At 56.9% G+C, this 25,605-nt stretch overlaps 1 protein-coding gene across 3 annotated transcripts; it reads left to right on the top strand.

Annotated features, from left to right (window-relative positions):
* Nucleotides 1–1,349: 1,349 nt before the first annotated feature.
* JUP (junction plakoglobin) lies at nucleotides 1,350–24,935 on the top strand. Of its 3 annotated transcripts, none has more exons than XM_032396623.1 (15): nucleotides 1,350–1,518; nucleotides 11,849–12,057; nucleotides 13,709–13,969; nucleotides 14,186–14,424; nucleotides 15,173–15,374; nucleotides 16,362–16,506; nucleotides 16,630–16,733; nucleotides 17,892–18,230; nucleotides 19,640–19,795; nucleotides 19,993–20,112; nucleotides 22,427–22,577; nucleotides 22,689–22,810; nucleotides 23,333–23,372; nucleotides 23,642–23,807; nucleotides 24,113–24,935. In XM_032396623.1, the coding sequence occupies exons 2-14, from the start codon at nucleotides 11,854–11,856 to the stop codon at nucleotides 23,791–23,793; spliced, it is 2,235 nt and encodes a 744-aa protein (XP_032252514.1). In that variant the 5' UTR covers nucleotides 1,350–1,518; nucleotides 11,849–11,853; the 3' UTR covers nucleotides 23,794–23,807; nucleotides 24,113–24,935. The 3 variants fall into 3 exon arrangements, with proteins under 3 accessions (XP_032252514.1, XP_032252513.1, XP_032252515.1); XM_032396622.1 differs by having other exon boundaries at nucleotides 11,846–12,057; XM_032396624.1 differs by lacking the exon at nucleotides 1,350–1,518 and adding an exon at nucleotides 1,561–1,602 and having other exon boundaries at nucleotides 11,846–12,057.
* Nucleotides 24,936–25,605: the final 670 nt, after the last annotated feature.

The raw sequence follows: 25,605 nt of genomic DNA, 5'->3' as shown, positions 1-25,605 counted from the left end.
GGGATCCTTGTGGTTTTCTGTGTTACCCGAGTCCAATCTGGTGCCTTGAATGAATGTCTGTAGTAAGCTCAGCGGACTGTACATCCACGAGAGCGGGCACCCATTTCATTAACCAACAGGACGGAAAGGCCCTTGTCTTCTTAACTCGCTTGCCTATTGGGAAGTTCTTTTTGATCACCAACCCACAATCTTCCACCACTGAGGGGGCTACTGCCCCATTTCTTTTATGCTAGTGTTGATTTCCTTTAGATCCGATGCCTGTTTTTTTTCCCAAACCCACCACTACTTTCTCTTTGTCCCAAATCTTTGTTCTTCTGTCTCTGCCCAGAATATTTGCTTTTGCCTTTCCCGCCACCCCTCCCCGCTGCTTTTGACATATTATGTCTAAGCTATTATTCCACCAGGGGCGCATGCGTTTGGTGGGCCTTGAAATTAGAAGAAAGGGGTGCTAGTGGAGGATATGCCACTTTGTTGTTTTGTGACTTCTCTGAATTTCAGCTTCCCCATCGTTGAAATGAGGCTCGTTTTGTTGTCCTAAATTTTTTTCAGAATTGTCGTGAGAATTAAAAAACAAAACAAAAACCCTCCATATCTTTAAATTCTAACATTTAGCGGTTGTCCAAATGATTTCACAAACCTTAATTTTATTCCCGCACCCCCCATGAGACATACAGCTAATGTACCCATTTTACAGATGAAGAAAAACAGGATGAAAGATGAGGTAACTGGCTGAGATCATACAGCTACTAAGTGACAGAACCCAAACCCAGGCCTTCTAATTCGAAATCTCATGAGCACTCTTGTCTTTGGGGGAAAAATCCCAACCTAGAAAAAAAAAGCCTATGAAATGCTATACAAATATGTTATTATCCCTCTGTGGCAAGGGTGAATAAGCCCAAAGAAGCATCATGCCTGACGCTGAGTTGGCTGGCCTGTAAAGGCGTCTGTCCTTTCCCATGGCGCCTCCTGACTCACCTGTTGGACAGGTAGGGGGAAGGGGAGAGTAATGAGTCTCACCTGCTCAGAGCTAGGGTGGGGCAAGACACACCCCATCCTTCCCATTGGTTCTTTCCTTAGTCTTACTGACAATCCCTTGCCCAATCAGGAGGAAGTAACCTTCTATCTGCCAATAGGTGCGGAGTGAGGATGGAACCTCAAGTTGGAGGCCGTCCCCAGAGCCGACTAGCAGTCCCTGGGGCCAATGGCCAGCGGATAAACAGAGGCGGCGGTGGAAGAGGACTGGGCGCGAGGCTCCGCCCCTCGATGGGACAGTCAGGAGAGGCAGCCAGTGAACCCTCATCAGCGGGTGGGCGTTTCCCTCGGGGGCGGAGCTTCGAGGGGGCGAGAGGCGTGGCTTGGCTGTCAAGTCCTTTCGCCTTTTGTTCGGTTACTGAGTTGCTGCCTTGGCCAGAGTTCGGAGCAGCCGCCGCCCGAGCGCGCCGAGCTCAGTTCGCTGCCCGCGCCGGCTCCCAGCCCGGCCCGACCCCTACACCCAGCCCGGCCAGGCTCCACAAGCAGGTGCGGACGATCGGGGCGGGGATCGCTGGGGCGAGGGAAGGGCGGCGAGCGGCCGAGAGGCCGATCCCCGCCGTCTCCGGGCAGGTGAGGGAGCGAGCCAGGGAGCGCCACCCTGCACCGGCGGCAGGGGGCGCGCTGGGGTCCTTGGGCGCGGCGACTCAGGGGGCGCGAGGTTCCGGCCTTGTGCGCTGGGGGCTGCGTGAGCTGGAGATCAGAGAAGGGCGGGGAGGGATGAGGGCAGGTGCCTCTGGGGTCGCGCCTGACCTGCGGCCGGTGGAGCTCGCCCGACGCCGCATCCCCGACTCTTCGCCCTGACTCTTGTGAGGGAGACTTTGCCCTGCTCCTCTGCGTCCCAGGGCTCACTCTGTAGTCAGGAATGTACACTTCGGGAAACTTGCTGCCGCTGGTGTCTTTGGGGCCACCCTCACCCCATCTCACGCGTCATCTTCGCTTTCCCTCCCTCTCTACTCCCCCAGGCTTGGGTGGGGCCCTATTGTCTGCGCCCGGCTTGCCCGACCGTGGGGGCCGAGCGCACATTTTCCCAGCGTCGCGGGCCCCACCTGCGGAGCAGGTGAGCACTCGGAGTGCAGAGGCCCAGCCCTCCAGCGCCCCGGTCTCGTCGGTACTGTACCTGCGGCGCCTCTCTCCGCCCCGGTGGGTGCCGGGCTAGGGCTCCGCCATCCGAGGTGGGATGGGATGACAGCGGGACTGGCGCAGGGCCCGGCTGCGCGCCCAGCTGGTGTCTGGCACCCGTGGCTCGGACTGGGGTCTGAGCGGAGGGGTCGTGCCTGGTTGGAGAATTCCCTGGCCCAGTTTCCAGTAGCTGCTGCTTCCAGAACGTCGACAGGGGAACAGGACTACTCTTCTTCTCTAACCTCTTATTGTCGAAAAAATCACCCCAAACAAACTTTCTAGGAGGAAGTATTCACGGCAGCTTTCTCTGCGGGTTTAACTGCCTCCTTGCCCAAGGGCTTTCCCCCCAGGCTTAGGGGGTCCGTCTTGGGACAAAGCCCCCTCCCCCAGTTGGCCCGGCTGAGCCCGGGCCAGTGCCTGCGCTCTGACCCTATCCTCCCTGCCCCCACCTCCATCCTGTTTGCTGGGCCCCTGGGGCCCGAGGTGGGGGCAGGGGTGGGGGGGTGGGCCAAAGGGGAAGCAGCTTCTTCCTTCTCTTCCTGCCTCCGGGGACCACCACACCCCCTCGCTTGAGGCCTGCGCCAGTGGCTCTCTCCCAAGCTTTGCCCCCTCCCCAGGAATGGGGGTGGGGCGGCCAAACTGAAGAGGGTGGGGGGAGCGATTGTTCTGGCCTTTTCCCCCCTCTACCCCATCCCCCACCTTATATAGCTGGCTGGTCTTTGAGGCCGGAGAGTGTGGAGCTTGGGGTTTGGTTTCCATTTGATTTCTGGGTTTTGAAGGTGCATTCCTTCGGGAGGCTTTTGCAGTCAGTCTCCCAGCCACCTCTTTCTGAGAGAGCTGGGTGGGGTGAGTGGGACAGGCTATGCGGCAGAAGGTTTCGGGAGAGCTGCAGGAGGGCTCCCTTCACCCCAATTTCCTGAGAGCCCCTTCCCTGGGCAGAGTTGGAGATCACCAGGCTTTCAGCACTGGTTTTTAAAAATCTGAAGTGTGGTCTTTCTGCAGGGATTTGGACGCCAGCCTCCTTGGGGACCAGAGGGGAAATATAAGAGCCAGGCTCTCCCTTAGTTCCGGGGTGAAGGGAGTATGGAGGGAATCAGGGTTGCTTGGCCTGACTCAGTTGGGAAGACCCTACCACCTCTTTCCTGGTTGTAGTTGGGGGAGTGGGCAGGGGTCAGACCCGTCCCCATGGAGTGCCCTGAGTTACGGGGAGGCTGAGGAGGGAACCCCATCCTTCTTCTCTAATGGGTAGTGTACCTCTGGGGAGCCAAAAGGTCATGGAATTTGGGCAAAAATAACCCGTTTTCCCTCTTCTGTGTGCCAAAGTGGAGGAGGGGAAGGCATTGTAATTACATTGGTTAAATGATTAGTTTAGCTAATCTGGTCTGTGACTGTGATCAAAAGATAATACTGAGGAAGTATTGCTAGGAGGTGCCTGGTGGCAGCTGGTGGTTCTCGGACGGGAGGTAGAAGGGGGAAAAGGTAGGATCCAATGAGTCATTTCTTGCTAGATCAAGCACCAGCTTGGGTGACAGGAGCCCTCTCCACCCTGCCCCACCCCCATTCCCTCTGGAACCTCTGTTCTGGCTGCCAGCGCTGAGGCTCCCCGCTGAGGCTCCCCGCTGGAGGCTCGAGGGGCAGGTCCTGATGAGGGGTTGGGGAGAAGAGCCACCTGAGAATGAGATGGGGTGATTGACTGTCAGTGGAAGGGCCGTGGGCCAATTCTGAGCACAGTGAAATGGGCGTGGACTGAGCTGGGTTTGAATCTCAGCTCTGCCACTCATTACCTGTGTGGCCTTGGTCAGGTCCCTTCATCTCTCTGAGCCTCAGTGAACTCTGCAAAATGGGAGTAATACCCACGACCCAATAAGTGCTTGACAAATGGTAACTAAAAATGCACGGGAGGACTTTACAGATACCAGCACTTTTCTTTGAGTGTTTTCACTTATTCCTGACGACAATCCCTAGAGGCAGGTATCATTACCCCATTTGGCAGATGAGGAAACTGAAACTCAGGGGAGTTAAGTAACTTGCCCAAAGTTGCACATCGAGACCCAAGCAGGGTCAAGACTAGCCTTTGGGTCCTCTGGTTCCAAGCCCAGAGCCCATCCTGCTGTATCATGTATGACCCAACTGCAGCTCTGGGAAGAACCTGCTCCTGCTCTTTGAGAGCCTCTGCCTGGGAGTTTGGGGAGAAGAGAATTCTAAATGACCCAGCCAGGTTTGTGTGGGTGGTGAAGGTGGGGGCAGGTTGGTCAGGAGGGGGTGACTCATGTCCTAGCCTCCAGCCCTCTGAAACTTCCATGGCTTGGATTTTAGTTCCTGGGGGAGGGGGCCATCTCCCCAGGGCCAGGGGCTGTGGCCATGTGTGGAGGAGGCTGGTGGGGCAGAGGAGGGCAGGGGTCAAAGCTGCTGCTGCCTCCTGGCTTGCGCCGGGCCAGATCCTGGGCTGTTCTGGGCTTGTCCCTGTATAGGGAGTGGGGCTTTCTGCTTTGCCTGGGGCTGGGGCTGTGCCAACATAAAGGGGAGCCTGGTCCCTGGGGAGGAGAGAGAAATGAGAGTCAGATTTAGGACTGGGCCACTGGGCTATAGGATTGTGCCAGTCAGTACTGCTTGGCTGCTCTGGGGCCGAGAGCTGGCTGTCCTCTGCTTGGGAGCCTGGGAGCCTGGGAGCCTGGGAGACTAGGAGACTGGGAGCCCGGGAGCCTGGGAGCCTGAGAACCTGGGAGCCTGGGAGACTGGGAACCCGGGAGCCCCGGAGCCTGGGAGCCTGGGAGGGCCTTTCTGGTGATGGGGTGGGGTCATCCAGAGCCTTGGTCCCTGAGGGAGGGGCTGGTGTCACTGCCCTCTGAGACCTGTCACCTCTGCCAACCGGGCACCTGACACCAGATGGGCCTGGAAAATGGGGCTTCTCTCTGTGTGGGTGCAGCCTGGGCACTGAGCCTGTCAGCACTGGGCTTTTGGATCCCTTGAGGTCAAGAGGGGCCCCTGGGCATGGGGATTATTGATCCTGGAGAAGAGAAGGCTGAGGGGACTTGATGTGACAGAGAAGGAAAGAGAATGATCTCAGTCCTGACTGATGCTATAAAGAGGGTGCTGAGCTTGTGGTTTTCCATCACCCTTGGGGACACAAGAGCCATGGGGACTGATGCTCTTAGGGAACGAATGGAGGCTAGACAGGAGGAAGGACTTCCTGTCTGTTAGAGATGAGCTCTTGCATTGCTGAGTAAGAGGGAGAGATGGAAAAAAAAAAAAAAAAAAAAAAAAAAAGAGGGAGAGATGGAAGGTCAGAGGCGACTCTTCTCTGAAGAGGAGGAAGCAGGGTTCTGTCTGCGGGAGTTGGAGGAGGGCCATCGTGCCCGGGAGAGAGGGCAGGCAGGAGTCAGTACCTTTTGTGCCAGTCTGAGGTTTGTTGGGGTCCCTGGGGAAACACGCAGGGTGTGTCTTCTGGGAGAAGAGAGTCCTGGCGGTAAGAGGGACAGGTATCTGTGAGCCGGCTGGCCCAGTGACCCCTGTGAAGAGAAAGAGAGGTGTGGCTGGGGCAGGCCACCCAGCTTTGTGTCCCTGCAAGTGACATTTTGAGGCCTCTCTCCTGGGACATGGTTGAATCTGATGGCGGTCTGGGGGCATGGACTGCCCCAATTTCTAGCAACTTCCTTGGTCAGGCCTGAAGAGAAAGCTCTTTGCTCAGCCTCCTGGCACCTCAGCCTTTGGGGGCTCTCAGGACAAGAAGCTCAGCTCTCTGTGACCTGCAGAGTGTGGGTTCACAGGTCTGCTTTCCTTCTCCACTGTAGGGACACCGGGCTGAGTGTCTGGGACAGGCAGAGTTGGGATGGGGCTGGGCAATCAGTATGCTTATTTGGGGGATGCTGAGGAGGCTGGACTCTCTGACACCTCCTCCCTGTTGATTGAAAAAGTAACATCTGATCATTGTAAAAAATAACTGGAAAGTTTAGAAAAGTTTACAAGAGAAGAAAAAAAAAATCATCCATAATCCCAACACTAACATTTCTTTCCCTCTCTTTTCTTGTTTCTTTCTTTCTTTTTTTTTTTTTTTTAAAGATTGTATTTATTTGACAGACAGAGACACAGCGAGAGAGGGAACACAAGCAGGGGGAGTGGGAGAGGGAGAAGCAGGGTTCCCGCTGAGCAGGGAGCCCGATGCGGGGCTCGATGCAGGGCTTGATGCAGGGCTTGATCCCAGAACCCTGGGATCACAACCTGAGCCAAAGGCAGACGCTTAACGACTGAGCCACCCAGGCGCCCCTCTTTTCTTGTTTCTTAGCCTCTATCTTGATGATCTCACGCTCTGTAGACAATAACAAATTTTAACTAAACCTTTATCCAAATCCTAGTTTTCTCCAGCAAATGCAGAACAGGGAACTCAGGGTTGGTTCTTCCCTGTACTTCCGGGAGAGGGTCAGGCAGATCCCTGCAGAATGAAACCCTGGGGGATCACCCCCTAAGGAGAGGATGCCAGCTGGGGTCAGGGCTGCCCAGCCCCCCCGGAGGCCCTGGTGTGTGAGGCCCCACTGACACAAGTCACCCTTTGCTGTTTCTTGAGGCTGGGTGCCGTGTGTTTCCACTCTCAGGAGCCCTGGTGTGGGGTGATCCGCCAGTTTGGGTTTTTGCCCACAGAGGGTCACCAGCAGAGACGGGAGCTCCAGCTGGAGTCCTCCGCAGGGGAGCCCGGAGGTCCTCAGGGTCGAGCCACCTGGCCCTGCATTTCCCTCTCCTCCAAGTCCCCTTCATTTTCCCACCCTGGTTTGTTTGCTTTGGGAAGGAGCCCAGAAGGAAGAAAACAAACAGCAGCTGGGATGGCCTGACCTGAGCCTCCCCCACCCCCAGCCAGTCCTGGGCCGCAGCTTGGGCTGTCCTCCAGACCGGAAGTGAGGGTTTTCCTCTGGAAACATCCAGGAGGATGGGCTCCTCTGTCTTCTCCTGTCCCCAGGGCCCTGGCCATATGTAGTGCCCATTTTAGTCTCTGCTTAGAATGACCATTCTGAAAGGAGAGACTACGGAATTCTGTCAAGGAACCTCTCGTCTGTGGGGTGTTTGCTGCTGAGGCCACCAGTCTGAGGGGAGAGGCCTAGCTGGGAAGCCCCAGCCTGATGGGGGAGACAGGGCTCTCAAGGGAAGCAGTCACGTCTGTCTCTACTTTTCTAGGGTCTGTTTCTGTCTGTTCTTGGGACCGCTGGCCAAAGCTCTGCTGGAGTCAGAGGCAGTGCGGAAGGGTGGGGGCTGGTGACCCTGCTCAGCCCAGCCTCTCTCCTGGGACTGCTATGTGGGGAATGTCCCGGCCTGACTGGCCTGGCCACCCCTGGATGCAGGAAGCAGCTCATGTGACTGGGGAGAGAGGAGAGAGCAGAGAGCAGTGGGAGAGCAGTGTCTCCCCTCCTGGACCGGACATAACTCCTTCTCCCCAGCCACACCACACCCCACCCCACTCCTGGGGCTCGGGCCTGGGGCTGGGAGGCAGACACCCTCCCTGGTCCTGGGTCCCAAAAAGCAGGCTGGCTGCTCGCCCCCTTGCCAGGCCCGACTCTGCTGGCCTCCTCCTCTGCCATGTCTTGGCTTGGCTAATAGAAGAAAGCTGGCCTGGGCCTTTACTGTGGACAGAGGGCTTCCACGGTCACGGCTGTGTGAGATCCACGAACCACACGTGGTCTCAAGAAAGGAGTGCTTGATCATCTCTACTTTGCAGATGAGGAACATGAGGCTTAAGGAAATCGGGTGACTTGTCCGAGAGCACATAGCCAGTGAGTGGCGGGGCTGGAAGGATCCTCTCCCCTGACTCCCAGGCTCTCCTGCCCTGCCCACAGGCCCCCTCCTCTGTCACTGAGCCCGTGTCACTGAGCGTCTGCATGGCTGCTGGCCTCTGGCCGAGGGAACTTCTGGAGGGCCCTGCCTGCTCTTCTAGCTCCCTCGTGCAGTGTGTCTAAGCCTCCTTCCAGCAGGCCTCCTGGGCGGCCCATTCCGGCCCTTGTTTCTAGGTGTTTTACTGACCCTGTTTTACTGACAGCGGTGCTGGTGGGGGGCAGGTGCCGGCGGTAGGTTGGTGGCAGGGTGTTTTTTTTTTGTTTATTTAGTTTTTAAAAAAGATTTTATTTTTAAGCAATGGCTACACCCAACATGGGGTTAGAAGCTACAACCCCGGGGTCAAGAGTTGCTCGCTGCTCCGACTGAGCCGGCCAGCCCGCCCCGCCCCACCCCGTGGCAGTAATTTTGAGTGTCAGGACTGGACCACACTGTCCCGGGACCATCTTGGACTTAGGGTGCCCAGGGGCAGCCTGCTGAGGTGGCCACGCTGGGGAGGAAGCAGGAATGAAGGGCAGGGTGTGTCCAAAGCTCGCCTGCACACTCCTACCCAGTTGTGGACCTCTGTGGGGAGGCTCCTCGGCGCGCCTTCTCCAGGGCCCAGGCTCCTCTTCCTGTCGCCGGTGCTGTCCCCACCCCACGCTGTGATCTTGTTGCCCACAGTAGAGCATGCTGCTAAACAAAGGCCCCCCGTGTCTGGCTCTGCCCGGCTCTGGCCGGAGCGCGTGGGCAGGGCCCGTGCCTGTCTCGCCTGCTTCCACCCTGGCTCTGTCCGGGGGGCATTGGGGCAGGTCCCGCGCCGGGTCCAGGGTGGAGAGGGGTGAGACCAAGCTGGGCGCGGCCCCCTCCACCCTGGGAACTGCCCAAACAGCACTTTTGTTTCTTGGTGATAGAATTCCCCTGGTTCTCCTGGGAGCTGGTGAGGAGGAAGGTGGGGCGGCCTGACAGTCCTGCCTGAGGTCTGACTCCTAGCCTTCCTGCTGCAGGAGGAGCTCACCCCGGGATCCTTTCTTTGAGAAGCGTTCTGGTGTGTGTCCTCTCTGAACTGTGTGCCGTCCCTCCCCTGGTCCACCCTCAGCCTTCTCTTGTCTGTCGTGGGAAGCCTGAGTCTTAGCTATCAACGTTCCTCTGAGATCAGCTGGGCCACTCTTTCTGTGGATGAAGCACAGAGGGCAAGTAATCGTCTAAGGACACCAGTAAGCTTGTGGCAGAGCTGGGACGCCTGATTTCGTAGCCGGTGCTCTGCCTCCAGCTGTGAGTCCCCTTGGCCTCCCCAGCCTCTCCGCCCACTCGTAGGGGCTCCGCTCTACCCACGCCCCAGCCGCCCACTCCCCTTGACCGCAGGGCGTCCCCTGTTAGGAGCCAGGGGAGCAGCCCTGTTTAGCGGGCTGGAGGCCGGTGTGCAGCGAGGCTGACCCGATCTGAGCAGAGCACTGCCCTGTTCTCAGGGTGGTGTCTCAGTCTTCTCAACTGGAAATTGGGCGTGGATAAATGCCCGCCAGGGTGGCTTTGAGGGAAGCGTGAGATTCATTTGACAGTAAAAGCAGCTGAGTGTCCCTTCCCCCATGGATCCTTTGACCTCCCTGTGGCTTCTGTCTCGCCCTGGGCAGCCGCCAGCCCTCAGCTTCTCTTGGCTCCAGGCCTGCGGCTGGCGGGGGTGGGGGGGTGGTGAGGGGCCTGCTGGGAAAATGCCCCTCCTGTGGCCAGCCTTGACCTCGGTGGTCCCCGTGGATATGGGGCTGGCAAGTGGTGGTGGTGGGGGGTGATCTCTGAGGTTCAGGGTGAGGCCTGCGCCCCTCTGGCTGGCCTGAGAAGCCCCAGGGGTAGGCGGCGGTCTCTGCTGGGGAGGGGCTCTTCCTGGCTCAGATGGAGCGTTCTTATGATCGGGGCTGGAGATTTCCAGTTTGTCCTGAGCAGATCTGACTATACGGCTCAGCGCCCAGATGGGGGCTCCGCCCTCGGCCTGGCGTAGTGGCATTTACAGGGTCAGCGCAGCTGTGTGTCCTGATGGAGTTTTACCTCCCTTCGGCAGCGCTGGGATGTCCAAGGCCTCCTCCCCGGGGTTTTCTCCTCCCCAGGGGCGGCTCTGTGACAGGCTTGCTGCTCCAAACTTCTCTATTCTTTCTCTCTCCCACCTCCAGTGTGTGGTTAGGGCGGGGGCGGGGGGCTCCTCCTGAAATAGCCGGTGCCTGGGAAGCAGCTGGGTGCAGCTGGTGGCACCCAGCCTGCTGTCTGGTGCGTTCTGGGCCTGCTTCTGTTTATCAGCTCGAAACTCTGAGTCACTTGGGGTGAAGGGAGGAGAGGAAGGAGGCGGCTGGGAGCCAGTCTGGCTCCTGCCTCTGCCTGTTCAGGTACGCACACAGGCAGGGAAGGAGCCCGTGTCACCATAAAAGGCAGGGAGGCCTGAGGATCATTCATCCTCCTCCTTGAGGGTGGCCCTGGGAAGACATACCCTGCTGATGCTTGTTCCTGGGGTGGGGCCTGCCTGAGCCAGCCGAACCACCCTGGGCCTTACCCAGTTCCCCGTCACGATGGGGACAGTAGGTTTGAGGGGCTGCGTCGCGTCCACCTTCGTGGGTGGACCGGCCTGTGGTCTGTTTGCTGTCTGAGGCCACACTGCGTGTGCAGAGGCCACAGACTGGGGTATCCCTCACGCCTCTGCCTGGTCCCAGCTCTGCCATTTCTCTGCTGTGCCACCTCCCCTGGTGGAGCCTCAGTTTCCCTGTCCGTAAAGGGGGGAGCACCTGCTTGTGCGGATGACGGCGTTCCTGAACGCTCTGGCACGGGGCAGGCCCTCCCTGGAGCACAGCTTCCCTTGCCTATCCTCCCAGGGGTTGGACTCTGGAGGTCAGCTCCCGAGACAGGGAAGCCCAACAGACCAAGTGAGAATTCACCAGGGGTCCGCAGTAGGGCCCAGCAATTCGTGAACCTCAAGTGCCCCCAAGTCTCTGCAGGGGGAGGAAGGGGTACCCGAATAGCAGTGACCCCCCTCCCGAGGCCTACCCCACCCCTTATCTCTAGTCTGGGTTCTAGGAGGACAGGAAGTGAGAAAACCCCTCCGAGGGAGAGACAGTGTTCCTATATGGCCACGGCCACGTGCATGGCCACGGCCACCAACACTGAGCACCTACTATGTGCCTGGCACCAGGCTGGGTCTTTTACAAATCCAGCCTTCACGACAGCCTGCGAGGGACGTGGTATTACCCCATTTTGCAAATGAGGGTTGGGCTCTACGGAGAGGTGAATTGGCCCAGTAGTATGTGGCTGATACTGGAACTGGTCAGTGGGGCTCAGAATTCTGGAAAAGGCTTCTAGGAGCTGGGGTGCTGGAGAGACAGGGATCTCAGGGCTTGGGCCTCTGGGGTCACTTGTGATCCTTGCCCCATCTTCAGGAAAGATCCTGAGATCCTGGAGTCTCCAAGGGAGCCTTTGACGGCTCCCAGCAGCCTCTGGGGCTCTCCAGAGAAACCTGTCAGACTGCCTCCCTGCCCCACCCAGTTTCCTGTCCAGTGCTTGGGGTGTAGGTGCCTCACCAGAGACCTTCCCAGAGAGCCCCATGCATGGGGGTGGGTGTGCAGGACCCCAGAAGCTGCTGGAGGTCCTGAGTGCCTTTTGCTCTGGGAGTGTTGGGCGGGGACAGCAAGGTGAGCGAGCCCAGGGCTGGGTTGGGGCATCTGGCTCTTCACTGCCCCACTGCCCATAGGGCTCGCTCCACCCTGGGCTGGAGGTTAGAGATCTAAGCCCAGGACTCACACTTGGGTATCCCATTGTGGGCAGTCCCTCCCTGGGCCTGGGGATGGGCTGAAGCTGGGGGCTGGGCCAGATCCTGGGATGCCTCCCTGGAACCAGCTGATTTCCTGTCCCTCCTTTGTGTCCCCAGCAGCCGCCATGGAAGTGATGAACCTGATCGAACAGCCCATCAAGGTGACAGAGTGGCAGCAGACGTACACCTATGACTCTGGCATCCACTCGGGTGCCAACACCTGTGTGCCCTCGGTCAGTAGCAAGGGCATCATGGAAGAGGATGAGGCCTGTGGGTGCCAGTACACGCTTAAGAAGACCACCACCTACACCCAGGTGCCCCAGAGCCAAGGTCAGGATCCCCGGGGACTCTTGCATGGAAACTCTCCCACGGAAATACTTCAGCAAAAAACCAGCCTCGGCCCTGTCGGGGCAGAGGGAGGCCGACTTTAGGGGGCTCCTGTCTGAGGGAGGAGGCGCAGCTACTTCAGGGTGCCCCCATCTGAGAGGGCGGCGGATTCCTCTTCCTTGAACCTCTCGTATGGAGAGGAAGCAAGACCCTTCCTGCCAGACTGAAGGCACGGTCCTGGTCCTCGATGAACTTACAGTATAATGTCGAGGCATCACTATTGCCCTCAGGGGACCCATGGACTATCAGGAAAGATGGTCCTTTTGCTCCAGGAGCCTCAAATTTGATGGGGAGGCAGGGCTTCCGATGGGGGTAGGAGGAGACCTACAGATAGCCTGAGGCCGGGTGGTGGCGTGACAGCCCAGCTGCTGGCTCCTGGCCCTGGGGCTTCCGGCCGGGCCACTGGTCTCTCTGGGGGGAGAGGAGTATGTGGGCCCTAGACCACTGTCCACAGGTGCTTCCAGGGAGCCGAACATTGAGCCGGATGAGCTGTGGGTGCTGGGACAGGTGCGGGGTGGGCTGGCACAGGTGGAGGCCCGGCAGAGCTCAGCCTCAGCGCCCAGGGCTCTCCTCCCTGACAGCAGGCAAGGGCCCCTTGGCAGGCCAGTCATTGTGTTGATAGCTCAAAGCCCAGCATTCAGGTGGGAAAGGTCTCTGGGTGTCTCCTCCTTCCCGACTAATTGGAGGGTGGAACCTCTGCCTCTCTGTGTGTCTGTCCCCCAGGGCATCGGGCTGCCTGGGAAGCTTGGGCACCTATATGTGGGACTCTGGACCCACCCAGGGGGTGGAACCCGGAGTCTGAGCTGAGAACCCACCTCCTGCTTTCTGAAACCCACACTCCCGCCTTTCTCTCTGATCTGCTGTATGATACTGGGTGGCCCTCTGGGCCTCTATTTGCTTGCCTATGTAATGGGAGAGTTGCCTCCTTTGGAGATGATGAGGATATAATTAGAATCATGAGATTTCAGAGTTGAGAGGAGACCTAGGTTGTCTCCTGCTACCTCAACCTGATTGTTAAGGGAGGGGCGTAGGGTTGGGGTTTGGGCTCTGGAGTCAGGCTGTCTGAATTCAGACCCCAGCTTGGGCTCCTAGAATCTCACCATGCCTTAGTTTCCCCATCTGTAAAATGGAGATAATAATAGTACTTATAGGGTTATTATGAGATAAATGAGAAAATATAAGAAAAGCATTTAATTCACTGCTAAGCACATAGTTAAGTACTCAAAAAATGTTAACTATTCTTATGAATAGTAACATTCACTAACACTTTTGTAGGGATGTGTGTACTACTACAACCTTTTTTTCAGAGCGATTTACAACTAGTATTTAATTCCCATAAGAATTCCCTGTGATGGACAGAACAGGTGGGGCCCCATTTTACAGCTGACATAACTGAGGCAGTGGTGACCTCCCCTGGTTAGAGGCAGAACCGTGCGAGGGGTGTCGCTGGGGCCTTGGGGTGGGAGCTAGCCCCAAGAACCCACGTGGGCTGTCTATAAGGCCTGCCCTGCTCCCCAGTGTCCCCCCACCATTGTCCCCCCCCATGCACCTCCTATGGCTCAGTCCCTGCCCGTTGCCCCCCCCCCCCCCCCCGGCGACCTGGAGTACCAGATGTCCACGACGGCCAGAGCCAAGCGGGTGCGGGAGGCCATGTGTCCTGGTGTGACAGGGGAAGACAGCTCGCTACTGCTGGCCACCCAGGTGGAGGGTCAGAGCACCAACCTGCAGCGGCTGGCCGAGCCGTCCCAGCTGCTCAAGTCAGCCATCGTGCATCTCATCAACTACCAGGATGATGCCGAGCTGGCCACCCGGGCCCTGCCTGAACTCACCAAACTGCTCAACGATGAGGACCCGGTCTGGGAGGGGTCTGGCCAGGGCGGGGGCGGGGCAGAGAGGGGAGAGGTCAGGTGTCTACAGGGGACCCCCTACCCCGGGCCACATCAACGGGGGAGAGTTTGAGCTGGGTCCGTCTGAACTCTGTGGACGGGCTCACCGGGCCCCTTCATCTCACAGTGGCAGCTGGCCCGGCCCATCTGCTCACTTTTTCCCATCCCTCCCCCTCCCCCTCAGGTGGTAGTGACCAAGGCAGCCATGATTGTGAACCAGCTGTCCAAGAAAGAGGCGTCGCGGCGGGCGCTGATGGGCTCGCCCCAGCTGGTGGCGGCCGTGGTGCGCACCATGCAGAACACCAGTGACCTGGACACAGCCCGCTGCACCACCAGCATCCTGCACAACCTCTCCCACCACCGCGAGGGGCTGCTTGCCATCTTCAAGTCAGGCGGCATCCCTGCCCTGGTCCGCATGCTCAGGTACCCACCCCTACTCACTGTGGGATCCTGGGGACTCCCCTCCCTTGGGCTTCCATACAACATTTATCGAGGACCTACTGTGTGCCAGGTGCAGCCCCATGCCCAGTCCTGGGGCTCAGCTTCTCACGGCCTGGCAGGGGAGACGGCATGTAAGAAACTAGCAGGTTAGTTCCCAGGATCCAGTATAGGCTAGGGAGCGGTCTGCCCAAGATTGCTCAGAGCTCTGTGTACTCTGACAGCAGGGTGCCGACGGATGAGTGGGGTTTGGCCCGGGTAGATGAAGGGAAGAGTATCCCAGGCAGAGGGAACAGCAGAGAGAGTTCCTTGCCTCCCATATCTTTCGCAGCTTGCAAGGTTCATTGGTCTTTCTCCTTATATCCATGCCAGGCTGTGAGTTCCTTGAGGTTGGAGATACTCTGATCCCCTCACAGGACCGCTCTAGCACATGGCCTGCCATGTGGTAGTTCCTTAGTAGACCTACTGTGCGCTCAGCCCTGGGCGCAGGGGGAGTCGTGGTCCTGGTGGAGAGAGGAGCAGTGCGCACTGTGCGCTCCGTGCGTAAGAGCGGGGCCGAGCAGGGCCGAGCGGGGCCGAGCGGGGCCGGGCTCAAGGGACAATGATGTTTTCGTCAAGGGCTGTTTCCACAGGGGTGTTGGTATGGGGAAGGCTTCCGGGGGAGGGGGGTAGCCCACATTCACGCCAGGCCCTTGGGACCCGACTCGCATTAACGCCCTGCCCGTCGTCCTAGCTCCCCCGTGGAGTCGGTCCTGTTCTATGCCATCACCACGCTGCACAACCTGCTACTCTACCAGGAGGGCGCCAAGATGGCGGTGCGCCTGGCGGATGGGCTGCAGAAGATGGTGCCCCTGCTCAACAAGAACAACCCCAAGTTCCTGGCCATCACCACCGACTGCCTGCAGCTCCTGGCTTACGGCAACCAGGAGAGCAAGGTGGGCTGTGCGCCGCCCCCAGCCCAGCCCCGCAGTCCTGCGGAGCATCACCTTCTGTCCAGCTGCAGCTTCCGGCCACTTTTTAGGTTACCTCCTTACCCTTTTTAGGTTAAATGTATGAGTATGCGCAGCTGTACATCTTTCATCACATAGCTGAATATTTTGAGGAAAAGGAAAAGGAAAAAATGTCACCATCCTCACACAACCACCGCTATCTCCATGTGCTTCCTGCAGGGCCGTCCTGTGGGCGTATTTGTACGTGGTTGTAGCCTTGGCAAATGTACAACTTTGCATCTGTTTTCTGTGTGTTTCTTTGAAAGATTTTATTTATTATTTGAGAGAGAGAGTGAGTGAGAGAGAGCACACAAGAAGGGTCAGAGGGAGAGGGAAAAGCAGACTCCCCCTGAGCAGGGAGCCCGATGCGGGGCTCAATCCCAGAATCCTGGGATCATGACCCGAGCTGAAGGCAGAGGTTCGACCTACTGAGCCACCCAGGCGCCCCTGTTTTCTATGTATTTAAAATTTTTTTTTCTGTATCTTCAGAATCACCCTCTATCGTGGCAAATAGCATTTCATGAAGTGGGGGCCCCAGACGTTATTCTTAGGGAGGGCATTTAGAGTGCTCTTGATTTTCTACCTTTATAAACAATGCTGTAATGAGCATCTTTGGGCACACAGCTTTCCCCAAAGAGTGGACAATTTTTTCAACAGTGGGGCTGAGGGTTTTTAATATTTCCTTACTTCCAGAAGGATTGTATCACTTACAGCGTTGGTAGTGGTGGTGTCTGTTAGTACAGTTTCACCTCATCCTTGTCAGCATTGTGTATTATCCTTTTTTCAAAATTTTGGCATTTTTGGTTGTCACAAAAGCTATTCAGGTTTTCGCTGAAGTTCAGTAGTGACAGCTCTGTCACCCCCTCTCCTTTCCTTGTTCCTTGTCATACTTCCTGTCTGTCTCACATTCGTTCTCCACCGTCTCCCCCTCAGCTCATCATCCTGGCCAACGGAGGACCCCAGGCCCTCGTGCAGATCATGCGTAACTACAGTTATGAGAAGCTGCTCTGGACCACCAGCCGTGTGCTCAAGGTGCTGTCCGTGTGTCCCAGCAATAAGCCTGCCATTGTGGAGGCTGGTGAGTATGGCCTGCAAGGATGGCCCACGTGGCCAGGACGGCTGGGGTGGGGGCCTTGTCCAGCAGCCAGGCTTGGTGAGCCATGCTCCCCGTGGCCGACGTGCTCCCTGTCCCTTGCCCCAGGTGGGATGCAGGCCTTGGGCAAACACCTGACAAGCAACAGCCCCCGCCTCGTACAGAACTGCCTCTGGACCCTGCGCAACCTCTCGGACGTGGCCACCAAACAGGTGAGGGAGGCGTTTGGGCCTGGGTCCACCTCTCCAGCCACCTCGTCCTCCCCTCTTGCCGCACGCAGGCTCCTGTCTGCAACTCTGACCTTAGGAGCCATGGGAGGCCTGAGGCCAATAAATCTTGCCCCGTTGTGGCTGAGGCTGGAAATACCCTGAAATCCCTCCTCCCTTTAGCTTAAGGCTCTAATGGCTGTTAAGGATTCAGGAAGGGAAATAGAAGAAGGGGCTGATGTTCCTAAGCTGCAGTTCAGGTGGTCCCTGGGGAACAGTTTTGACCTAGATCCTGCGGCGAGCAGCAGTAATGTACCAAGAGATAGCTTGGGGGCTCTGGTGACTAAACACACAGTTTAAGGAAAAATGCAGTTTTAGGACAAGACTCCTGGTCCCTCCTTCCAACCCGACTACCATTCCTAAGAGGCCCCCTGCACCCCATCAATAGGCTGTTTATTCAGCCCCGGCCATGTGCTGGACCCTGCTAGGCACTTGTGGACATTGGCTCGCTTACCCCTTTCAACAGCTAGAGGTGGAATAGGGGACCCAGGTGGTTAGGTGAAGAAACAGGGGCCCAGGGGATTATGTAATGGCCTTTGGTCACAGCTAGTAAACGGCAGAGCTGGGACTCAGCAGTGTCATCCCAGAGCCTGGAGTCTTCCTGTTCTACCACAAGGCCCCTGGGGCTCCCCCTGGGAGAAGTGGGGCTTCTGGGTCAGTGATGTTCCCTGAAACTGCATTTGGCCTGGGGACCACTGAGAGGGCAGCACGAAGGCCCAGAAAGATGAGAAGCCGGGAAGAGCAGGCCAGCTGGGCCACGGAAGCACGTGGCCTCAACAATTTCCTCCCGGCCCTGCCTGGGTCTGAGGACGCAGAGGGGCAGGGGGTGGGAGGGAAGAGCACAAGCTTAGAGACAGGCCTGGGTTCACAGCCGGCCCGCTGGCTGTGGGTATGTGGGCAAGCTGCTCTGAGCGGCAGCTGCCCGGTGGGATAGCCGCATGGGGATGGGGGCTCCGAGGCACGCGGGCAGGGCCCATTGACTGTCAGCTGAGTGGGCTTCAGACCCTGTCAGGCCATCCCCACCCCGCCGCCGGACAGATTTAGGAAGACTCCTGGGAGCGGGGAATCTCCCTCACTCTCCGCTGCCTCCCCCACAACCTACAGGAGGGCCTGGAGAGCGTGCTGAAGATTCTGGTGAACCAGCTGAGTGTGGACGACGTCAACGTCCTCACCTGTGCCACGGGCACTCTGTCCAACCTGACGTGCAACAACAGCAAGAACAAGACGCTGGTGACCCAGAACAGCGGCGTGGAGGCTCTCATCCACGCCATCCTGCGTGCCGGCGACAAGGATGACATCACGGAGCCTGCCGTCTGTGCCCTGCGCCATCTCACCAGCCGCCACCCCGAGGCTGAGATGGCCCAGAACTCCGTGCGCCTCAACTATGGCATCCCGGCCATTGTCAAGCTGCTCAACCAGCCCAACCAGTGGCCGCTGGTCAAGGTGCGGACTGTGGCCGCAGGAGGGCTTCGGCAAGGGGAAGGCGCTCTCTGCGGGCGGGATTAGGAGCTGTTATGGCTACAGGCAAAGCTGCTGTGACCCAGAGGCCCTGAGTCCCAAAGGCTGGGCTCGAGACGCTGCATTTCTAACAGGTTCCAAGGCGATGTGGCTGGTCTATGGGACACATCGCTTCCGCTCACACTTCGGGTCTTGGTCATGTTGCCACATCTAGATACAAGGAGGCTAGCAAAGTGTCCTGTGTCAGAAGGCCATGTGTCCTGCTACAGTTCAGGGGGGACGCTAACAAGACAAAAAATAGAAAGGGTTCTGGGGGGACATTTAGTGTCTGCCATACGGAGTTAAGGGTGTGAAGGGGGCTGCCTGGGTCGAGGAGAGCCAGCTGGCGGGGCTCCCGTTGATGAAATTTTAGACAGTTGGACAGTACAGATAAGAATGGCTCTAAGGAGTTATACATTGAATTTTTTTTTTTTTAAAGGTTTTATTTATTTGACAGAGAGAAAGACAGCCAGAGAGCAACACAAGCAGGGGGAGTGGGAGAGGGAGAAGCAGGCTTCCCGCGAGCAGGGAGCCTGATGCGGGGCTCGATCCCAGGACACTGGGATCATGACCTGAGCCGAAGGCAGAGGCTCAATGACTGAGCCACCCAGCCGCCCCTATACATTGAATTTTTAAAATCCATAGTGAGAAAACAAAAACATGTGGTCCCTCTTCGAGGTTGGTCCCTACTGCAAGCCCGAGGTGGGGGGAGGGTTCGACCTAGCAGCTAAGTGCCAAGTGGCCATGGCAGGTCATCTACCTTGTGCTCATGTCCTCATCTCTCATGACTTTTGTCGCCGCCTTCCTGGCTTCTTGTTTTGAGGGTCAGGTGAGGTGAGAGCTTGCTTTGCAAGAGCCTGAGGGACCGTGGCAGGCCAGAGTGGCCCCTGGGAGATGGGGTGCCCTGGGGAGGAGGCTTCTTCCCAGAACTGCCTTGCTGGGGATTGATTGTAATATGAGTATCACTAAAGCAGGAAGCTTTGGGGTCAGCCATAGCAAGGCTGATAATCAGGGTTTGGGAATTATCAGAAAAGCAAGTAAAACTCTGGTGTCTGGGGGCGGGGGGAGGTTGTTAAGAGAAAGGATGGGTGGGGGCAGGGCACGGGGCTGGTAGAATGTTCTGGAATGGGATATCATTTTAGCAGGGGCTATTAGAGTTGAACATGAGGACCCACAGATCCTGTGGAATAAGGGACATGGGCTGGGAGTGGTCTCATGGTCTGGAGATCTTCCAGCATGCCTGTGTCTGGCCTGGGGGATGGAGAGATGACAAGGGAAGGAGGAGATGATGCTGGGAAGTTGGGATTCTTCAGATGTCCACGAAATGTCCCTATTATCGTCCTTTTTCTTATCAGGCAACCATCGGCCTGATCAGGAATCTGGCCCTGTGCCCAGCAAACCACGCCCCGCTGCAGGAGGCGGCGGTTATCCCCCGCCTCGTCCAGTTGCTGGTCAAGGCTCACCAGGATGCCCAGCGCCATGTGGCAGCAGGCACACAGCAGCCCTACACGGTGAGCGAGCCCTCCCTGGGGGTCGGAGCTGTCCTGTTTGTGCACGTATGCGTGCGCGTGTGTGTAAGTGGGGAGGCAAGTTGTCACGGAGGCGGACTCTGAGGCCCCGTGAGGTTTGTCAGATTGTCATGCTGGGGGTGTGTGGCCAGGTCCAAGGGCCATTGGTTGCCACGTCCCCAATGCCTCGTCTTGTGCAGGACGGTGTGAGGATGGAGGAGATTGTGGAGGGCTGCACCGGAGCCCTGCACATCCTCGCCCGGGATCCCATGAACCGCATGGAGATCTTCCGACTCAACACCATCCCCCTGTTTGTACAGGTGAGTCTGGGGCAGGTGGACAGGAGAGGACCCTCCAACCCCTGCTCATCCTCATTACTGAAAGGGGAAGCTTGGCAGCCATGGGTTTGGTGGGTCTGGGCCATGCAGCAAGAGGTCTTTGGAGGAGTGTGGAGCAAAGTGGCCACACCAGGAGTGACCACTTAGCAAATCCCTGCATGGGAATGGCTTTCCAAGCTCAAAACCAAGGAAAGCGGGGCGCCTGGGTGATTGAGTTGGTTAAGCGTCTGCCTTTGGCTCAGGTCATGATCCAGGGGTCCTGGGATCGAGCCCCATGTCGGGCTCCCTGCTCAGTGGGGAGCCTGCTTCTCCCTCTCTTCCCTGCTCATGCTATCTCTGTCTCTCTCTCAAATAAATAAAATCTTAAAAGAAATTAAAAAAAAAAGCAAGGAGAGAGATCACAAATAAGAAAAATATCTCCAGATTCAACCACATAAACATTAAAATCATCTGTACATCAGAAACAGCCTAGGGGCACCTGGGTGGCTCAGTTGTTGGGTGTCTGCCTTTGGCTCAGGTCATGATCCCAGGGTCCTGGGATCGAGTCCCTGCATTGGGCTCCCTGCTCAGCGGGAAGCCTGCTTCTCCCTCTCCTACTCCCCCTGCTTGCGTTCCCTCTCTCGCTGTGTCTCTCTCTGTCAAGTAAATAAATAAAATCTTAAAAGAAAACAAAACAACAGCCTAAAAAGCATGAAAAAGTCAGTAGCAAACTGGGAACATGTTTGCCAAGTATCACAATAGACAAGAGTTTAATACCTTTCATATGAAAGAGCTCACTAAGGCTAGACCCCAGTGGTTAGATGGGCAGAGGCAGAAGCAGTCCCCAGGTCGCTCATAAACAAGCAGTGCTCAACCCCAGGAGTTTAAAGAAATGAAGCTGATGCTCCCAGTGAGATCCCACTCTCCACTATCAAATTAGGGGGGGAAAAGGGGGGTTGGGTAGTGCCCTGGGCTGGCAAAGGTGTGATGAAATAGCCCCAGAAGGCGATTCTGCCGTCTATATGGAGAGCCTTGGAGATATTCATGTCCAGGGCTCGTGGGTGGCACCTCCGACTCTTGATTTCCGTTCAGGTCATGATCTCAGGGTCGTGGGATTGAGCCCTTCGTCGGGCTCCACCAAGTCTGGGACTTTTTCCTTGTGACATCATTTTAACATAATTTAAAACATGGCAAAAATTTATACCTACAGTCAACAATCACAATGCTACTTACAATAATTGAAAACAAAATGAGTGGCCAATGATAAGGGAGTGGTTAAAAAAAAAAAAGAATGATCTGTTATATCATATGGCTGTATACCGTGAGTTGAAGGATTTTTTGCTTTTGAAATCTTTTCCCTTTAAGTACTAGAGTTCAGAGTAAGGGATCATCGGTGCCATTGTGACCCCCAGTTGTGACCCATGAGGGGTTTTGTTTGTTTGTTTTTGTTGTTCTTATTGTTTGGCTTTTTAGTACTCTCTTTTTTACCAGTATGGACTCATAGATTTCTAGGAAAAATTTTTTAATAACGTAGGAAAATGCCTTATGTTACAGTATGAGGTTAAAAAAAAGACAACCAGGAATCAAAATATCAAAATATATGCTGCAGGGCACCTGGCTGGTTCTGTTGACGGAGTGTGCGACTCTTGATCTTGGGGTTGTGAGTTTGAGTCCCATGTTGGGTGTACAGATTACTTAAAAATAAAATCTTTTTTGTTGGTTTGGTTTTTTTTTTAAGATTTATTTATTTATCTGAGCAAGAGAGAGAGAGAGAGAGGTGCGCGCTAGTGAGCACGTGGGGGGAGGGGCAGAGAGAGTCTTAAGCAGGCACCGCGCTGAGGGCAGAGCCCACTGCGGGCTCGACCTCACGACCCCGAGATCATGACCTGAGCCAAAACCAAGAGTCAGATGCTCAACCGTCTGCACCATGCCGGCGCCTCTACTTAAAAATAAAATCTTAAAAAAAAAAAATGCTAAAAAAAAAGCAGGGATCAAAATTTATATAGATAGGCGTAAAACAGGACTATGATAAAAACCTGATGGAAACTCGCCAGAGGCCGTAGGTGGGTAAGGGAGTTGTGGCTGGTTTTCTTTCCTTTTTCTTTATACTTCCCTTAGACTTTTCCACACTTTCTAGTAGGAGCCTTGTGTTAAATCCAGAGAAGGGAGGTGGAGTTTTCCACACTTTCCAGTAGGAGCCTTGTGTTAAATCCAGAGAAGGGAGGTGGAGGTGGACAGGGCTGGGTGGTGGGCTGCCCTCCTGCCCTACACCTCACCCACCTGCACCCCTCGCCCACCCCCTGCGCCCTCCCCCCAGCTCCTGTACTCGTCCGTGGAGAACATCCAGCGCGTGGCCGCCGGGGTCCTGTGCGAGCTGGCCCAGGACAAGGAGGCTGCTGATGCCATTGACGCTGAGGGCGCTTCGGCCCCACTCATGGAGCTCCTGCACTCCCACAACGAGGGCACTGGTGAGGGGCTGTGCTCTGGCCGAGGGGGTGGCAGAGGAGGGCTGGGTCTTGGTCCTCTAGCCCGGGTGGAGGCAGGCGCCTGAACTGGTTTTTCCTTTTCTCTCTGTTCAGCCACCTACGCTGCTGCTGTCTTGTTCCGCATCTCCGAGGACAAGAACCCAGATTACCGTAAGCGCGTGTCTGTGGAGCTCACCAACTCCCTCTTCAAGCATGACCCCGCTGCCTGGGAGGCTGTGAGTATCCTGGGCTGGACTGCAGTGTATGGTTGTGCAAGTTGCACACTGCACAAGGACAGCACTTTCAAGGGGGCTCCTACTACACTATCAACTTTGTAGATTTTTATTTTATAACTGGATCATCGATGACAATTTCTAGCAGATGGAAGTAGTAGGTTAAACTATCTGTTTTTGACCTGCCAGAGTGGCAATTTTATGTTGTCTGATCCTGGTGCGGGGGTGGGGGGCAGCCCCTGGTACCTGCTCTCAAGACATCCCATGCACTGCTGTCCCCAGGGCTGCTCTAGTTCTGTGGGTGCCCCCAAGCATGAATGGTGGGACCTTCCCTAGGGGGGGTGCCTGAGGAGAGGAGCCCATTGGGGCACTGTGTAACTCCATTTCATCCTCTGTTCCTTTGAGGGGTCATTGCTTTTCCGTGGCCCCCTTTTTAGCAGCCTCTCTAGCTGCCCACCCCCAGCCCAGAGCCTACATTTTCCACCCTTCCCCCCTCCCCCAATGTCTCTCTGTGTCTTTCCTTAGGCCCAGAGCATGATCCCCATCAATGAACCCTATGCAGATGGTAAGTGTGTGCAGAGTTCCTCAGGGACCACCAAGTGCCTAAGGTGTGGGATCTCTGTGGACGTGAGCGAAGGAGCGAAGGAAGGATGTGAGCTCCAGGGCCAAAGGACCCATGGCAGCCACTGTGTAGTATCCACACATATTCCTGTCTAGGCCCCCTGATGTGGGAGTTTGGAGAGGGGGTCAGGCCCACTGCAGATGGACCTAGGACTGTCCAGCAGGGTGGTCTGCAGACCGTAGAAGGTCCTCTTGCCTTCTTCTCCTCCCCAGACATGGATGCCACCTACCGCCCCATGTACTCGAGCGATGTGCCCCTGGACCCCCTGGACATGCACATGGACATGGACGGGGACTATCCCATCGACACCTACAGCGACGGCCTGAGGCCCCCCTACCCCACGGCGGACCACATGCTGGCCTAGCCGGCTCCACTCCAGTAGGCTTCACAGCCCTCCCTCATGCCCGCGGGCTGTTGAGATAGGCTTTTCCTCCCCTCTAGAACCTGCTTCGCACGGAGGCCCTGTCATGTTTCCTCTGAAACCCTGGCTCTTTTTGGGGGGGATCGAGTGTGGTGCCTTTTGCTATTGAGCTTCCCCAAGGAAGGGGTGCGCCTTGGCCTGCCTTAGTCCCTTATCTTGCTGGGGGCAGGGAGTCCTGCCCCTCCTGAGGGTAGTGGGTAGGTGACGAGCTCCTAGGGGCCACAGGCCTGCCTTGACCCCTCTGTGTCTGCCTCACCCCCAGGTGCGGTTCCTCATCTGAGAGGCTCTCCGTGCAGGCGATGGGGCGAGACAGAAAAGTGCCTGAGCCCAGGGGAGCAGGGCTGCGACTTCTCGCCGAACCCCACGCCTCCAGAGGTCCTCTGTAGGGTCTTTCTTGGGATGATGATCTGCTCCTGCTTTTCTGTCTTGGGCTGTGGGTCCAGGGCCAAACACCCCCTCCCCACCTCTGTGGCCCCGGCACTAAAGCTTTAGACTCAACCACCTGCTGTCTTCCCCCACCAGCAATCACCCCCCACCCCCACCCCAGGGGGCCTGACTCCAGTGGCCCGGGCCCCACAGAGCTTTGATTCCTTCTCTGGGCCTGATTGTCTCACTGAACTCCAACCAACCAGCTGTTCCGAGCCCCTGGGGTGTCCAGGACCCAGGTTCAAGGCCCAAAGCCCAGAATCCAAAGCTTGTTTTGAAAAGTTCAGGGACGGACCACAGAGATGGGACAGAGATGCAGAGAGTGAATCCTCCACTCCAGGACCCTCCTGCTCCTCTCTCCAGGACATTCAACCGGCTTTGGCCCCTTCCTGGGAGCTCTGGGGATGACGCCCTCACACCCCGTCCCACCCACAACCGCCCTAGCTGACTCCTGAGAAGTGCTCTTGGCTGACCCCTCTGGTGTGCGGTGAGGGGCTTTCTCTTCCCCTTCCTGTTTCGAACCCACCACCACCTCCTGCACGTGGGTGTGGGGGGCTGGGGGAGGTCCCAGCAGAGAGTTTTATTATTCTGGCTTTATGTTTTTGGTTATTGGTTTTTTTGTATAGACCAAAGCAAAGAAAATAAAACTAACACACAGATCTAATGGAGGCTGTACGGTGGGGTGGGGAGGGGGGGTTTAGGGGTGGGATGGGGAGTTGGGGGCTCCCCTAGCAGCCTGATACCTCCTTGGCTGGGTCTCACATGCACTCATGGCCACCTTGTGTGTAGCAAAGACACAGAGGGGAGTCAGGGAGAAAGGAGTGTTTAAGGATCTGGAGTAGATTTAATTCAATGCACAAACACACTCACAGGCCTCCAGCTTGGAACCTTGGAACCCTAGGAGGTGGGAGGGGTGAAGAGATGGCTGGGCATGAGTCCCCCCTTCAGGGACACCAGGCCTCGTGTGTCTGTCCAAGGGGTGGCCTCCTTGCCAGCCTCAGCCTCCAGCCCTACCCCGTCCAGCCTTAGCGTACATGTGGTGGATTTCTCCTGGGCGGAACATTCCCTGTGGCCTATGGCTTGGCGTCCAGACCCCTTTTTGGTCTGGGGTGAGCCACCCCAGCCCCTGCCCATCCCTTCTGTCCCCTCAGCCAGCATCCTCCTTGCTGGCTCTTGCCTCCTGATCTTTGTCCATGCTGTTCCCTCTGCCCAGGATGCCTTCACCTGCTCACTCACTGGGACCCTGCTCAGACCTCCCTCCGGGAACACTTCCTCCATGACTTCCCACTGCTCCCAGCCAGGCCGAACTGGGGCCCCTTCTCTGCTCTG

Source organism: Phoca vitulina, unplaced genomic scaffold (genome assembly GCF_004348235.1).
Source record: "Phoca vitulina isolate PV1807 unplaced genomic scaffold, GSC_HSeal_1.0 scaffold92, whole genome shotgun sequence".
In the NCBI taxonomy this organism is placed as follows: domain Eukaryota; kingdom Metazoa; phylum Chordata; class Mammalia; order Carnivora; family Phocidae; genus Phoca; species Phoca vitulina.
This window is presented reverse-complemented; position numbering and strand designations above follow the sequence as displayed.